The sequence below is a fragment of the Vicia villosa genome, linkage group LG7, assembly GCF_029867415.1.
Source record: "Vicia villosa cultivar HV-30 ecotype Madison, WI linkage group LG7, Vvil1.0, whole genome shotgun sequence".
Taxonomy (NCBI): domain Eukaryota; kingdom Viridiplantae; phylum Streptophyta; class Magnoliopsida; order Fabales; family Fabaceae; genus Vicia; species Vicia villosa.
The window spans coordinates 32378274-32392912 of record NC_081186.1 but is presented as its reverse complement, the minus strand read 5'-3'; the positions used below and the strand labels follow the sequence as shown (position 1 = coordinate 32392912).

Sequence of the window (14639 nt, the reverse complement as noted above, 5' to 3'; positions counted from 1 at the left end):
GTCCTTATTCAAAAATCTTTTCTAAACACACACGACACTTTTCAAACATTTCAAACAAACAAGTGAGCTAAGCAATTAAGAGCCCATGGATAACCATGGATACAAAGGGTGCTTACACCTTCCCTTTGTATAACCTACCCCCTAAAATCAAATATTTTCAAAGTTATTTCCTGTTCTTTATGCCTTTCCAATTGGATAAAGCAAAATTCGGTGGCGACTCTTGCTATCCGCACATTTTTAAAAGTCAGTTCTCCCACCATATTACACACAATAATTACAATAACTATTTCACAACTCAAACCAACACAACTTATATCAACAGCAACTCATAACAACATTAACTTCACATGACTCAAAATGCGACACAACTATGCGAATGCATGTGGTACCATTTGGAGCAGAACTCCCAACTTAAACAGATGCCTGTTTATCGAGGCATTTCAACAACTTGAACGGGGGTACCGTCACAGCCAACTTAATTAATGCCATCAAGTCCAACTTAAGCAATGAAATGTTATGCGACAATATGAACGACATCAAATCAACAATATCACAACGCAATCAAAACAATGACAACAGAAACAACAACTTAGACTACAACTTAAACAACTTTCCACTTTGGCTATTTGATCCTACAACCTAAACTTGTCCAAATTCGGGACAAAACCAACTTACTTCAACAGTACCTGCAACTCGCACAATCGATATAATACTCAACAGAACAACCAACACACGTTATCTAATTATATACACGAACCTCTCCGACAAATTTCATTCAATTCCAGTTAATTAATTATACCGTTATTTTTCACCTACGCGACTGTTTTTATATTATTTATGTTTTCCTGCGACATCTATTCGTTCAACTATACATTCCAATTAACTACCTCACTATTATAAGCCATTCCTGCATTGTTAATTTCCTGTCAAAATTATAACTTCTGGTACTAACAATTGTTCCTGTTACATTTATTCTGCCAATTATTGATTTTCTCCTTCTAACCAAACCACTGCTAAATTATCATAATTCATTCATATGATATCTATTACATAGGTGTATTCGTCTGGTATCTAACATTAATCCATGTAACTTATGCCAAAAATTCACCTAATTATGTTAAAGGTCACTAAAAACACTGTAAAACAAAAGGGACACTAATCTTATCTTAAAAAGGAGGGAAAACCAAAGAAGTGGGGGCCCTTAAGGAGGGAGGCGCCCGCCTCCTCCTAACATGTCCTGGAGACGCCGTTCTCCTATGCTAAAGGGAGAAGAAATTAGGGAGACGTCCGTCTCATATATATGGGGGGAAGTCATCCACTTCGAGACCCTCGTCTCCACTCGTTCATATTTATTCCAGTTCTTAGCCATTACGTATACACTTATAAATTTTTCCAATACAATTTCATTCATTCACCAATATATATATTCCAGACTCCATTCAATACAACATATGCCTACAATTATCAACCACAGAGCAACTTAGTTATAAATCCAGATCAACTGATACACAACAAAATCACATAAATCACAATTCAGCACATGAACACAATTTAGCAGTAAAATCATACAACCCTAAATCCCACATAACAACCATCATACAATTGATTATATTAGTCAAATCCCACCCCTAACCTTTGTCTTAAACGAAGCTCAAAAATATATCGGTAACTGCAACCTCTAACACTGCAACTCCCAATTTCCAGACTGCTAGCCCCAAAATCCTTAGCTCTTATTTTTCCTCTTCCTTCTGCTACGTGACTCCTTCTGTTTCTTTTTTTTTGGTTTGATAACTACCACTACCCAAACAAAATATAATAGAATAATTGGGCTCTCTAAAACTCATGTTTGGATTTTACTAACTAATACCCCTCAATTGCTAATTCACACCTATAATTAAATCCAACCAAAATTATCTAATAACTTCTAAAATAAGTAATAACTCTAATATTATTTATCATCCGACTTTATCCAATAATATGATTTAATCGCTCCCACACACACACACACACATATATATATATATATATATATATATATATATATATATATATATATATATATATATATATATATATATATATATATATATATATATATATATATCCTATTAATCCAATTCCTCGTCTTATAATATCCCTAATAAATCCAACTTCGATCGAATTTCCATATTAAATCCTTGAATAATTTATTTAAATATCTAAATATATTTCTGGGTGTTACAACTCTCCCCCACTTAGAATATTTTCGTCCTCGAAAATTTATACAACATCACCATACTTAACCTTGCTTCCACACTTTACTCCTCCGATTCCAAATTCTCGTTCTTGCTACTCTTTGGTCACTACCCTTAAACAACTCAACCATACTATTTTCATACACGCCAATTATTTTATATTAACAACAACAGCCCAAACAACGGATAACAAAAACATAAACATAATATTAAAGGAGTATACTAACGAAACATTACCTCTAATGTGCTCGTTCCCTCCATCTGTTTGACTTCCCGCCAACACGAACACTTTTCCACCAGATTGCCTCTTCTTTGGCTTTGGACATTGACTCCCAATGTGTCCTTCTTCACCAGAGTTAAAACAAACCATTTCCTTATGCTTACAATCTGACATAGCATGTCCCATCTTACCCCAACGAAAACATTTCTTCACCTCGAGGTTACACGCATTACTCTTATGACCAGGTTTCCCGCAATTGAAACAAACAACGCTAGCAGGAGCTTCTCCCCTACTAGTTCTCTTGCTATCAGCCACATCTGCTTTACCCTTTTTAACTAGAGCATCATAAGGTGTGCTACGGTTCTGCTTGCCTCTCCTATCCTTGACAATTTTGTAATGTGCATTATGATCTTTTTTTAAAATCCTGCAACTATCAACCAAATCAAGAAAGATACGAATCTTCTGATACCCAACAGCTTTCTTGATCTCAGAGCGTAATACATTTTCAAACTTGATGCACTTTGAAAACTCACCACTTGCTCCATCATAATACGGGTAGAACTTAGCCAACTCAGTGAACTTTGCAGCATACTCTGTCACTGACATATTTCTCTGTTTCAGCTCAAGGAACTCAATCTCTTTCTTACCCCGAACATCTTCAGGATAATACTTCCTCAGAAATTCTCTACGGAACACAACCTAAGTGATCTCTTCACTTGCCACCTCCAATCTCTGACGAGTCTCTAGCCACCAGTCATCAGCTTCGACTAATAGCATATGAATTCCATTCCGAACCTTCTGCGCCTAAGTGCAGTCCATCACGCGGAAGATTCTCTCAATCTCTATCAACCATTCCAACGCTCCATCAGGGTCATGCTTACCCTTGAAGACCAGCGGATTCTCCCTCTGGAAAGTCGCCAAACTGCGAGATCCAGCGTTCTCATCAACATTTGGCTGAGTTGCTAAAGCCTAAGCCATAGCCTCCAAAGCAGCAGCAATCGCATCATCGTTTCTACCAGTCATCTCAACTAAGCACTACAACATAAACAACAGTTAGATAAAAGTAATTAAGAACGCTCGATTGTTAACTAACTACGACTCAACAACTGGCCGGATGGACCGACATGCTCTGATACCACTAATGTAACACCCCATTTTCTACCTAACAATTATATTAAAATCAGAGTGCCAAAATGTTTAAACATCAAACATGAGGCATTACATTTTCAACTTAAAACCACAAACAACCTGTATTTCATTTATCTTTGATACATAGAATTCGATATCTACAACTATAAAATTATAATTCATACACAACTTTATTCAGCTAGATCAACCTTCAACTTATAATTATTCATCAATTGTTATTGAACTAAAAACAACTTAAAACAACGTAATTACTTCTTATTATTCAACTTAGATATTCAACGATTATAATATTAACAACAGTTATCGAACAAAAAAATACAATCATAATCCCATCCTGAGTGCTACATATCAGAGCAAGACACCAACTCGACTAACAACAACTAAAGACTTCATAAAATCACTTCAAAACTTCCACCTCTATCTTGAGTAACTTTCCATATCCCATGGTAGGGAAACATCATTCAGAAGGGGTGAGATATCAAAAAATATAAACAAAAGTATGATAATTAATATATTAGATCAGATCATACAATTATCACCACTTTCAAACAACAGTTATAATAACAACTAGCAACAACAATAATCACAACAATTACAATAACTATTTCACAACTCAATCCAACACAACTTATATCAACCGCAACTCATAACAACATTAACTTCACATGACTCAAAATACGACACAACTATACGAATGCATGTGGTACCATTTGGAGCAGAACTCCCAACTTAAACAGATGCCAGTTTATCGAGGCATTTCAACAACTTGAACGGGGTGCCATCACGGCCAAATTAATCAATGCCATCAAGGCCAACTTAAGAAATGCAATGTTATGCGACAATATGAACGACATCAAATCAACAATATCACAATGCAATCAAAACAACGACAACAGAAATAACAAGTTAGAAACAACAGAAACAACAACAATAATGTTCAGTGTTTGTCTTTGTGCTCGCTTTCAAGCAGATCCAAAGGAATCACATTTCATGGCGGTAAAAAGGATCATGAAGTATCTCAAAGGAACAATCACTGCCGGCTTATGGTATCCTAAAGGTAGTGTTTGCAATTTAATTGGTTATTCTGATGCGGATTATGCAGGTTGTAAAACTGATCGTAAAAGCACAAGTTGTACTTGTCACATTCTTGGAGATGCATTGGCATCATGGGCTTGTAAAAAGTAAGCATGTGTTGCTCTTAGCACGGCCGAAGCAGAATACATAGCAGCAGGTAGTTGTTGTGCACAAATTCTTTGGCTTAAGCAACAACTTCGTGACTACGGACTTGATCTCGGATGCATTCCTCTTCGATGCGACAACACAAGTGCAGTTAATATTACAAAAAATCCGGTCATGCATTCTAGAACCAAACACATAGACATTCGATATCATTTTCTTCGAGACCATGTCCTTCAAGGAGATGTCGAAGTAACATTTGTGGATACTCATAACCAACTTGCGGATATCTTCACCAAGCCGCTTGCAAAGGAACCTTTTTACAAAATTCGGCGTTTATATAAAGGTACACATATGTTTAATAAATTTCTAGAAATATATTTGCATTTATATTCATGTTTCTATGTGTGAAAAATGCTTGTTTTCTATGTATTTTTCATCTTTTTGGTTAAGGAACCCGGGTTCCCAAAAGAGGGAACCGGTTCCTGCTCTCATCTGCTAGCATCTCACGCATTCACAAGGGCTGGAATCCGGGTTCCCAAAAGGGGGAACCGGTTCCTGCGTTCGCATGTGAGTTTCTTGCCCTTTTTTATACCTACTTTATGCCTATGTCATAACTTGTCCCCTTCTCTTTTCTCTATGTATCATAAAATCGTCTTTATGTATTTACTCATTCTTTGACCTACTTTATTCACATTCAAACTCATTCATCTCTCTCTTGACTACACTATTCATCTTCTTCAACCTTCCTCCACTACAATTAAACTCCACTAAATCAAGCTTTTATTCCACCAAAATTAAAACCCACTCATCCAAACTCTTATATATACTCTCACACATCCAAACTCATATCACAAAACTCTCCATAACAACAAATCCGAAAATCCTCTTTCTCAAACCCTAACTCACAAACTCTCAAAAGCTTCATCCATGGCTTCTTCCTCAAGAGCATCCAAGGGAAAGAAAAAGGCTAGGAATGATTTTGATGAGAAACCTCTTCCAAAGAATCCAAAGCTTAACATTCAAAATAGGCCTCTATTGTCTTCAAAGTATGGTAATCTTGAATCCTTCCCTTCTCATAGTTTTATTTTTCTGGAAAAACTACAATATCAAGGAGTTTACAATTTTGCTAGTGATTATGGAAAAATCTATCCGGATTTGGTTAGGGAGTTTTATGAAAATATGAAGATTGTGTTTGGTAGTGATCTCTCTATTTTAGATGAAATTAAGCTCACCACTTCGGTTCGTAATAAGACTTTTAGGATGGATGTTGCTTCTTTTGGAAATTGTTTAGGACTTCCTACTACCGGCCAAATTTTGGTTGCCGGGCATACACCCGAGTGGGAAGGTTTTAACAAAACACAAAGTTTTCTAGATATGATTCGACCCTCTCAAACCACTACCGTGACTCAACAAAACCCTCTCCTCACAAAGTTTAACATGTTTGGCTCAAACTTTCCGGTTAACGAGAGAATGCCCCATTTCATCATTGCTTATGTTTCTCTCCCCAAAACATTCAAATCACTCTCGTGTCAATGAGTTGGAACTTCAAGTGCTCTATGGTGTCAAAAATAACATCAAGATCAATTGGGCTGTCACAATCTTACTTCATATGCATAGGCTTCAACACTTGAATGGTGGTTTTCCCTATAGTAGACTAATTACTCATGTCTTGAAAGCTGCTGGAATTAACCTTAAGAATCACTCTTCCTTGCATATGTCTCCAAGGGAATGTGAAATCAACGACAAAACCGCTCTAAAAAAATACCGGTATTGTATTAGCCATGGATGGAACCTTCATTTACAAAGACGATGGTCCAACCAACGTTCCGCCACCCATTCCGGAAGGAGGTGTTACTATGGATATTCTCTTCAACAAAATGTGCTCTATAGAAACCACCATGGCCAACAACTATAGAGAACAACAAGCGGAAAATGCCTTCTTTTGCCAACAATTTGCTCAAATCCTCCAATACCATAACCAACCCAATGAAGAGGATAATGGTGACCAAGGCCAAAATGATGAAGAGATTGAAGGCATGGATGATGAATGAATCTTATGTGTTTACTTAATTTCCTTTCCGTTTCATGTTCTTTCCGTTTAAGGTCCTTTCCATTTATGCATTTCTAGTTTGCACTATGTTTTATCTCCTATGTTATGTTTCATTAAATTTTAATTCCTATGTTGTAAGACTTAAGTTATGTTATCTTTTTCTTATATATTAAGTTTGTGTGTTAGCTCTTTATTATCATACATGATGTCTTTTATCTTTCATCTTCTTTCCCATTCCTTTTTGCTATTGACAAAGGGGGAGAGGAATTATATATCCATGTATGTGTGTATGTTTCTCTAACAAAATTGTAGAAAGCAAAAACCAAACTCAAGAAAAGCATCATTCAAAAATCAAGGGGGAGCTTTGACTTAGGGGGAGATTGTAATGTTAAAGAAACATCATTTTATCAATTTCAAGCAAATTTTGTCATCATCAAAAAGGGGGAGAATGTGAAGACAATCTTTATACAAATTTGTTTTGATGAAGACAAGATCTCAATTGCAAAAGGAATGGATCAGTACACATGAAAGCACAAGATTCAAGTATTCCTAAAGGAGCTTAAATTTGATTGATCAAAGATATTAAGGTATATGGCATACAAGTATCTTAATTCATAAACAAGTGTTCTCAAAAATCCATACATGTTCCATAAACTTTACAAAACAAATAGAAACTCTTTCAAACCTTAAAAATATGTTTTTGGAGTTTTTCTCTTGTGGGAACCGAGTTCCATTTTGGAGGAACCGGTTCCCAGTTCCCTCTGCCACTTTATTTTGCGTTCATCTTGTCTAGGAACCGAGTTCCATAAACTGGGAACCGGTTCCCCAATTCAGTTTTTCAAATTTTTTAAACGTTACAAGTAGGGAACCCGGGTTCTGGATTTCTTCATCTCTTCAAAAGGCACCTCTTCATATTTTATCCTTACATCCTTCCATATAAAATAACCTTTTGGAAGGGTGTCTTAGAGGCTATATATTACAGATTTTCAGAATTTATTCTTTACCTCTTTCATTCATATAATTTAAATAATTTAAGTGTCCATATCTTTCACAAAAATTACCAAGTGTCTATACTTCATTTTCATTGAAACTTTGTGCATATAACCTTCACTCAAAATACCAAAGTTTCATATCATACATTCATTGAAAACTTGTTTATCATTAAAAGGAATTGTGTGCTTGAAAGGGAAGATCAATCCAAGATTGATATATTATTTATCTTCAAAAAAAAAACTCTTGTAAAAATTCTATAAACTCTTGTATTCTTACTTTCTAGGATTGTTGGAAGTAAGTGTGTGCATTGAAGAGGATTGTTCTTCATTCACATTAGTGTTATTTGATCTTAAAGGTGTTAAGAACCTTTGATCACCCTATAGGTTAGATAGTAAGCATAAGCTTGTACTATAATTCTAACTATAGTGAAATCTCTTTCGTGTTGGAAAGGGGACAGGAGTACTCTCGGATTGTGAGGGGAACCAGTATATATCCTTGCGTTCTTTACTTTTCCGAATTTTATTGCTCTCATCACTATTACCAAGAAAACAAAAGAATCACTCAAAAAACCTTCATACATTCAACCAAAAATTGTTAGATGTATTCTCATAAAACCGATTAATTTTTGAAGTCCTAATTCACCCCCCTCTTAGGCGTACTTTAGACTTACAACTTATCTTTCGCGTAACTAGGAATTTTAAGTTTTGGAATCCTGTCAGTTACCTTCTCCTTTAGTTCAGCAACGGTCTCAGAGATGGTTCGACGAAGATCATTAAGTCGATACACAACTTGGAAGTACTTCTAGAAAGCTCAAAATTGTTTTATATGTGTAGCCTTACACTTTGTTGATTTTTCCTGCAAAGGAACAAAAGCTTGAGTTAGTTCAGCCAATTTGGTTTCAGGAGCAACAATATAGGCGTCGAGATACGAATGCCACCAAGCTTTAAATTCCGAGGTACAGTAAAATGCAGGCTGAAAAGGGACAGGGGCAAGCCTTGGCCTTTTTTCCCAGAAATGTTCAAGATCCCGTTTGATCATGTCAAAGGGGTGGTCACCAATGATTTTTTTGGAGCAGATCATGGGAAAGGAATAGGGACTTAGGAATGAATTGGCAAAGGCCAAATTGTCGGGCCACTAAATTAGGTTGGTAAGCTACTAAGCCAGGTGTATCACCAACAACTATAGCCGATAGGAGTTGAGGAACCATAAAACGTCTCCAGATAGCAAAAGTTTCACTCTTGACTACATCATCAATAGGGGAAAAAGCCTTGGTAAACCAGTCAGGATCCTCAGTTCGATTGCTGAATGGAGCCATAGAAGGATCAAAGTCGATGCGATTCAGCATAATGTCGGACAAGAGGCGGAACACTTCGACGTTAGGAAAGGTTTTGTCAAGAGTAGTCAAAGGAATTAGACGCTTCCAGACAAGATGGTGTTCTTCTAGAGGACATACTACCCTCTTCATGCTATAAGGCTTGATATCTTTGGAAAAAGTGGCATTGAGCCATAATTGCATAAACCAAAAAGGGTCATGAACCAAGACGTTTTTTCTCTTTGAATTATTAGGGTCGAAGGTCCTGATTTGGTAAACCACATCAGTTAGCAAGTCATAGAAAGAAGCCAAGATTAGTTAACCTATGGCAACCTCACGACCCTGGTGAAGTTGAGTAGCAAGGAGAGAAAATTGTTTAACCACTTGCATCGACCTGGAACAAAACACAAAGCGAGATAGCCAGATGGTTAAAAATTCCACATGTTCTTCATCACTCACTGGGCATGAAGTTTTGGCATGATGGTCAATAAAGTTGTTGTATGTCGGCTTGCGAGAGTCTTGGACATCAAACGTCAAGGGGATAACTTCTGCATCTTTGTAGTTGAAGACACGGTCAGTCGGCTTCAAACCCGTAATGGCTACGATATCTAGAAGGGTTGGTGTAATCATTCCACATTTTGTGTGAAAAGTATTCGTTGAGCCTTCCCAAAATTGAATAGCAGCAAGCAGCATGCCACAAGATTGGGGTGGACCACAATGTGAGATTTGCAAGAGGGTGTGAATGCCCAATTTCTTCCAAAGATCCAGCTTCTCTGCTTCCAGACGATCCATCCAAGCATATAACTTAGGGCAGTTCCTAGGAGGTGCAGTTCTGAAGTTTCTATCTACGTAACTCAGAGAGAGAGAGAGAGAGAGGTTTTTGGATAGAAACTAGAGGCTCTGTAAGATAGTTGGTAGGGAAGAAGACACGTTTATTTGCAGTAATTTTAGGTTGAAGATCCTCTGGAAGTGGACCTAGAATAGCTAAAGGTTTATTATCAAGAAAGAAGGGGATTAATACCTAAGATTGCCAGATTTTAGTTTTCTCTTCGATAAAGGGAGGCTCAGTAACATACTAGGTGCTATCAACAAGGAAAGGTTGTTGAAGTTCTGCAGCAGAAAAAATAGGTGTAGGACCTGCCATTGTTGAAGGAAGATGAAGACTTGAAGGTTTGAAGATTTTAAGAGAAATCGCTGGTTTGGTTTTCTGAAAATGGAGGAAAGAAACAATTAAAAGAGGAAGAAAGGTTTATAAAGGAGTAGAACCCTACTAAAGGGAAAAAACGTTTGAGCTTGTTGAAGCACGTCAACCCACGTCCCTATACCTACGGACGCGTGGAACAAAGTGGCAGCCAAGGGAAAGGCCACGTTTCCCACTCAGAAGTAAGAGTAATGATGATTTGATTGTTGTGCGTCTCGAGGGGAAAGTGGAGACATTATTATGATGACATGACGTTAGCAACATGGAGAGAACAGTTGCGCCATTAAGAGGAAGAGGAAACGAGTAACTGAAGGATGGTAATCGACATTTCAAAGATGCCATTATCTCATCAAGGTCAACATTCGAAAATTGCATCTGTAGGGGGCATTTTGTTAGTGCAAAAATCTAGTGAGGTATGTTGCTGGCGCAATTGAGGGAAAAGTCCCACAGATCAAGGGTTTGAGCCCCACAAAGTGGATCTATAAGAGAGTTTAGAAAGATGAAGAAGAATTCAAAGGTTCAAGTTGCCAAAGAGGGGAAGTCAGTTGACACAACCTGGAAAATGCGTTGACCCTTGTTTTGTCGACCATATGGAAAGTTGAGACTTAGAAGAATTTGTTATTAAGTTTACGCTAGGGGATAATGTCGAAAAGAAGACTTGAGCGGACTAATTTGAAATTCAAACTCCAGCAGTTAGCGAAAGCTGAGCTCCTAAAATGAGCGCCATAAACTTAAGGAACAATTACTTAGGATCGTGCAGCCAGTTGTTTGGTTTATAGGCAGTTACTTTGAAGTTCTCTAACCTATAGACAGTTATTTTAATGCATTATAAATAGGAGATCCCACAAAGGGCTCCAGGTGTTCACTTGTACTAAAATCACTCGTAGAAACTTCATATTCTCATAGAGTCAGAAATTGTGTCGAACCGAACAAGTCAAACCTTAGTTATATTAGCACCTATCTTAGGGTCAACTAGTCGATGCAGCAAGTAACCCTTAATTTATAGGCTTTGAGAGGACTAGCGGTTGTTTACCAATTTTCATAGTAAACATTATTACTTTTAATAGGTGAAAAAAAATTATTTAGAAGTTAAAACAAAAAAGACACAGAATGAATAGATATCATCTAAGTGTAATAAATGACTGGAGTACAAATTTGTTACGAAATATAAAATTTATAATAGTAAATCTATTCAATAATGATATTTAACAACATTTTAATTATTTCAAAAAATTAATATATATATATATATATATATATATATATATATATATATATATATTATTTTAGAATAGGATTCACTTGTGACCGTAACGATGTCACTTCGAAAATATAAAAATTTGATGATTTAATTTAATATTCATATTTTATATTTAAAATTATAAAATTATATTAAAATATAGTTTTTAAATACAGTTTTTATTATTTTTCAATAAAAATATGAAAAATATATTTAAATATCGCTTAGGAAATAAAAATACGAGAAAATTATATGTGTGAGAGAAAATTATATATTTATCAAAAATTTTATTATAAATAGTAAAAATCAAACATAAAAAACTGTATTTAAGCTTTTTCTTTTAAAATATTGCTTGTAGTGTGACACTACTAAATTTAAATCTTTATAATTTTCTCAAGGACACAAATATTTGATACGCAACCTTATTAAATATAATTTGAGAAAAAATATATTTTAGATGTCTTACATTTTTTATGACAAGAAGAATAAAATCTAAGCAGATGCAACAAGAGGTCCCTCCTTGTTTGTAAAATAGTAGTATATAGTTATTATCACCAAACTTAGTGCCATTGTTAGATGGAAGAACGTGATATCAATATCTTGAGGAATACCGACATCGACAGTGATTTATATATCCCATCATTCAGTACTTCACATTCTCTTCTTGTTTTCTTATACCAATTTGCATGTCTGGATATTAATATACTCTTGCAAGAATTGAGTTGTTAGTATTAATATCTTTCAAAACAGAACACACTCAAAGGATATCAGAGGGGCATGAAAATCTAAAAGTATTAACAAAGAGTTAGTATTAATATCTTTCAAAACAGACCACATTCAGAAGATATCAGAGGGGCATGAAAATCCAAAAATATCAAAAAAGAGTAATGTTATTCTTACACCTATATTATACACCAATATTTACATCAAATATTATTTACCGTATTTATACAGTGAATAGTGTTTTTTAAAATAAAATAATAATATTTATAAAAAGTATTTTTATTTTTAAAATTATGGACGATATAGTTCATGTACGGACGTGCATTAACCACTTCATTACTGCAATAATCAAGTTTTTACACTGCAGTAACCAAGTTTGATGACTGCTAAAAATTATTTTTAATACCTAGATGTTGCATTAACCAACTTCATTACTGCATTAACCAAATTTTTACACTGCATTAACCAAGTTTGGTGACTGTTAAAAATTATTTTTAATAACTGGATGTTACATTAACCAACTTCATTATTACATTAATCAAATTTTTATACTGCATTAACCAAATTTGAGTAATGCTATTCTTACAATCATAAAGAGTACTTTACAGTAGTCACTAAATTTGGTTAATGCAGTGTAAAAACTTGGTTAATGCAATAATGAAATTGATTAATGTAACATCCAGGCATTAAAAATATTTTTTAACAGTCATTAAACTTGGTTAATGCAGTGTAAAAACTTGGTTAATATAATAATGAAGTTGGTTAATGCACGTTCGTACATGAACAGTGTCGTCCTTAATTTTAAACATAAAAATAAAAATAAATATTATTATTTATTTTAAATAACATTGTTCACCATATAAATACGGTGAACAGCGTTTATTGTGTATAATATAGATGTAAGAATAACATTGCTCATTAACAAAATAAATTACTACAACCAAAATATTACATGTTAAAAAAATAAAAGAAAGATAAATTGATTTTTTTATCCTTATAATGGAGGATTAAATCCCTAACTTTAAACTTTGAGGTGATAAGAAAAAACTTATAATTATTTGAGTATTCAGGTCCTGATTAGAAAACTAACCTCTCTTACTTAACTTATCAACTTTGAGAAAATAGACTTGACAATTTTTTATTCTAGAAAAACAGGAATCAAACTCTTTACAGTTTGTTACATTTCATTTTATTTTTTATTTCCACAGTATGACCGGGAGCATTTTTGTAGAAAGCACAACGAGCATCTGCCTTGTACCAAAATGATGGATTAGCAGGAGGAGGAGGATCCCTCAGTTGAACTAGATTTTTCTAAAGAAACATAGGAAGCAATTTCATATAAGTCATTAGAATAGGGTTAAAAGGTGGATATTTCCTTTGTTGATTTTGTTGACGAGCCTGTTGTCGAGGCTGTTGAAGCTGAGGTCTCTGCACATTCTGTGGCGGAGCTTGGCTAACAATTGGAGTTAGAACAATAATTTGTTGTGGTTGGTACCATCTTTTCCTTCCTCTTGAGATGGCACTCACAGTTTCTTCCTTTTTCTTGGCAAAGTTACTACCAAATCTTTTGACGCCGCCACTAGATAGTGATGAACTGGCTTCTTTGATCAGGCGACCTTCTCGGATACCTTCTTCAAGTCGTATCCCCATGTTTACCATTTTAGTAAAGTCAATGGGAGGGCTTGCAACCATCTTCTCATAATAAAATGTGCTCAGTGTCTTAAGGAACACTTTGGTCATTTATTTTTCTTCCATTGGAGAAATAATTTGAGCAGCTAGTTCACACCATCTTTGCGCATACTCTTTGAAAGACTCTTTTTCTCTTTGGGACATAACATGGAGTTGATCTCTGTCCGGTGCCATATCAATGTTGTATTTGTAATGACTGATGAAAGCTTCCCCTAGGTCCTGGAAAGTAAGGATGCGAGTACTATCCAAACCCATGTACCATTTTAAAGCAGCTCCAGATAAGCTATCTTTAAAGTAGTGAATTAACAAGCGTTGATTTTCTGTGTGCATGGACATTTTCCTTACATACATGACCAGATGACTATGAGGACAGGAATTCCCTTTGTACTTCTCAAATTCTGGGAGTCTGAACTTGGCCAGAACTCTGACATTCGGAACCAAGCATAAATCATTTACTTCTTTTCCAAATAGATCTTTTCCCCTAAGGGCCTTGATCTCTTTTTGCATTTCTAGAAATTGGTCTTCAAATTCTTCCAATCTTCCCATGCCTTCAGAAGGAACACCATGGAAAATTTGTTTATTTTGGACAGGGATAACATTCGTTACAGTAGGAGCAGTGGTCATGATAGCTTGAGGAATTGTTGTTTGT

The 14639-nt window shown here is 35.3% G+C and overlaps 1 protein-coding gene across 1 annotated transcript; it reads right to left on the bottom strand.

The window, feature by feature from the left end:
• Positions 1–2385: 2385 nt before the first annotated feature.
• On the bottom strand, positions 2386–3060 carry LOC131618830 (uncharacterized). The gene has a single exon (XM_058889989.1). It carries the CDS (start codon positions 3058–3060, stop codon positions 2386–2388), a length of 675 nt encoding a protein of 224 aa, XP_058745972.1.
• Positions 3061–14639: the final 11579 nt, after the last annotated feature.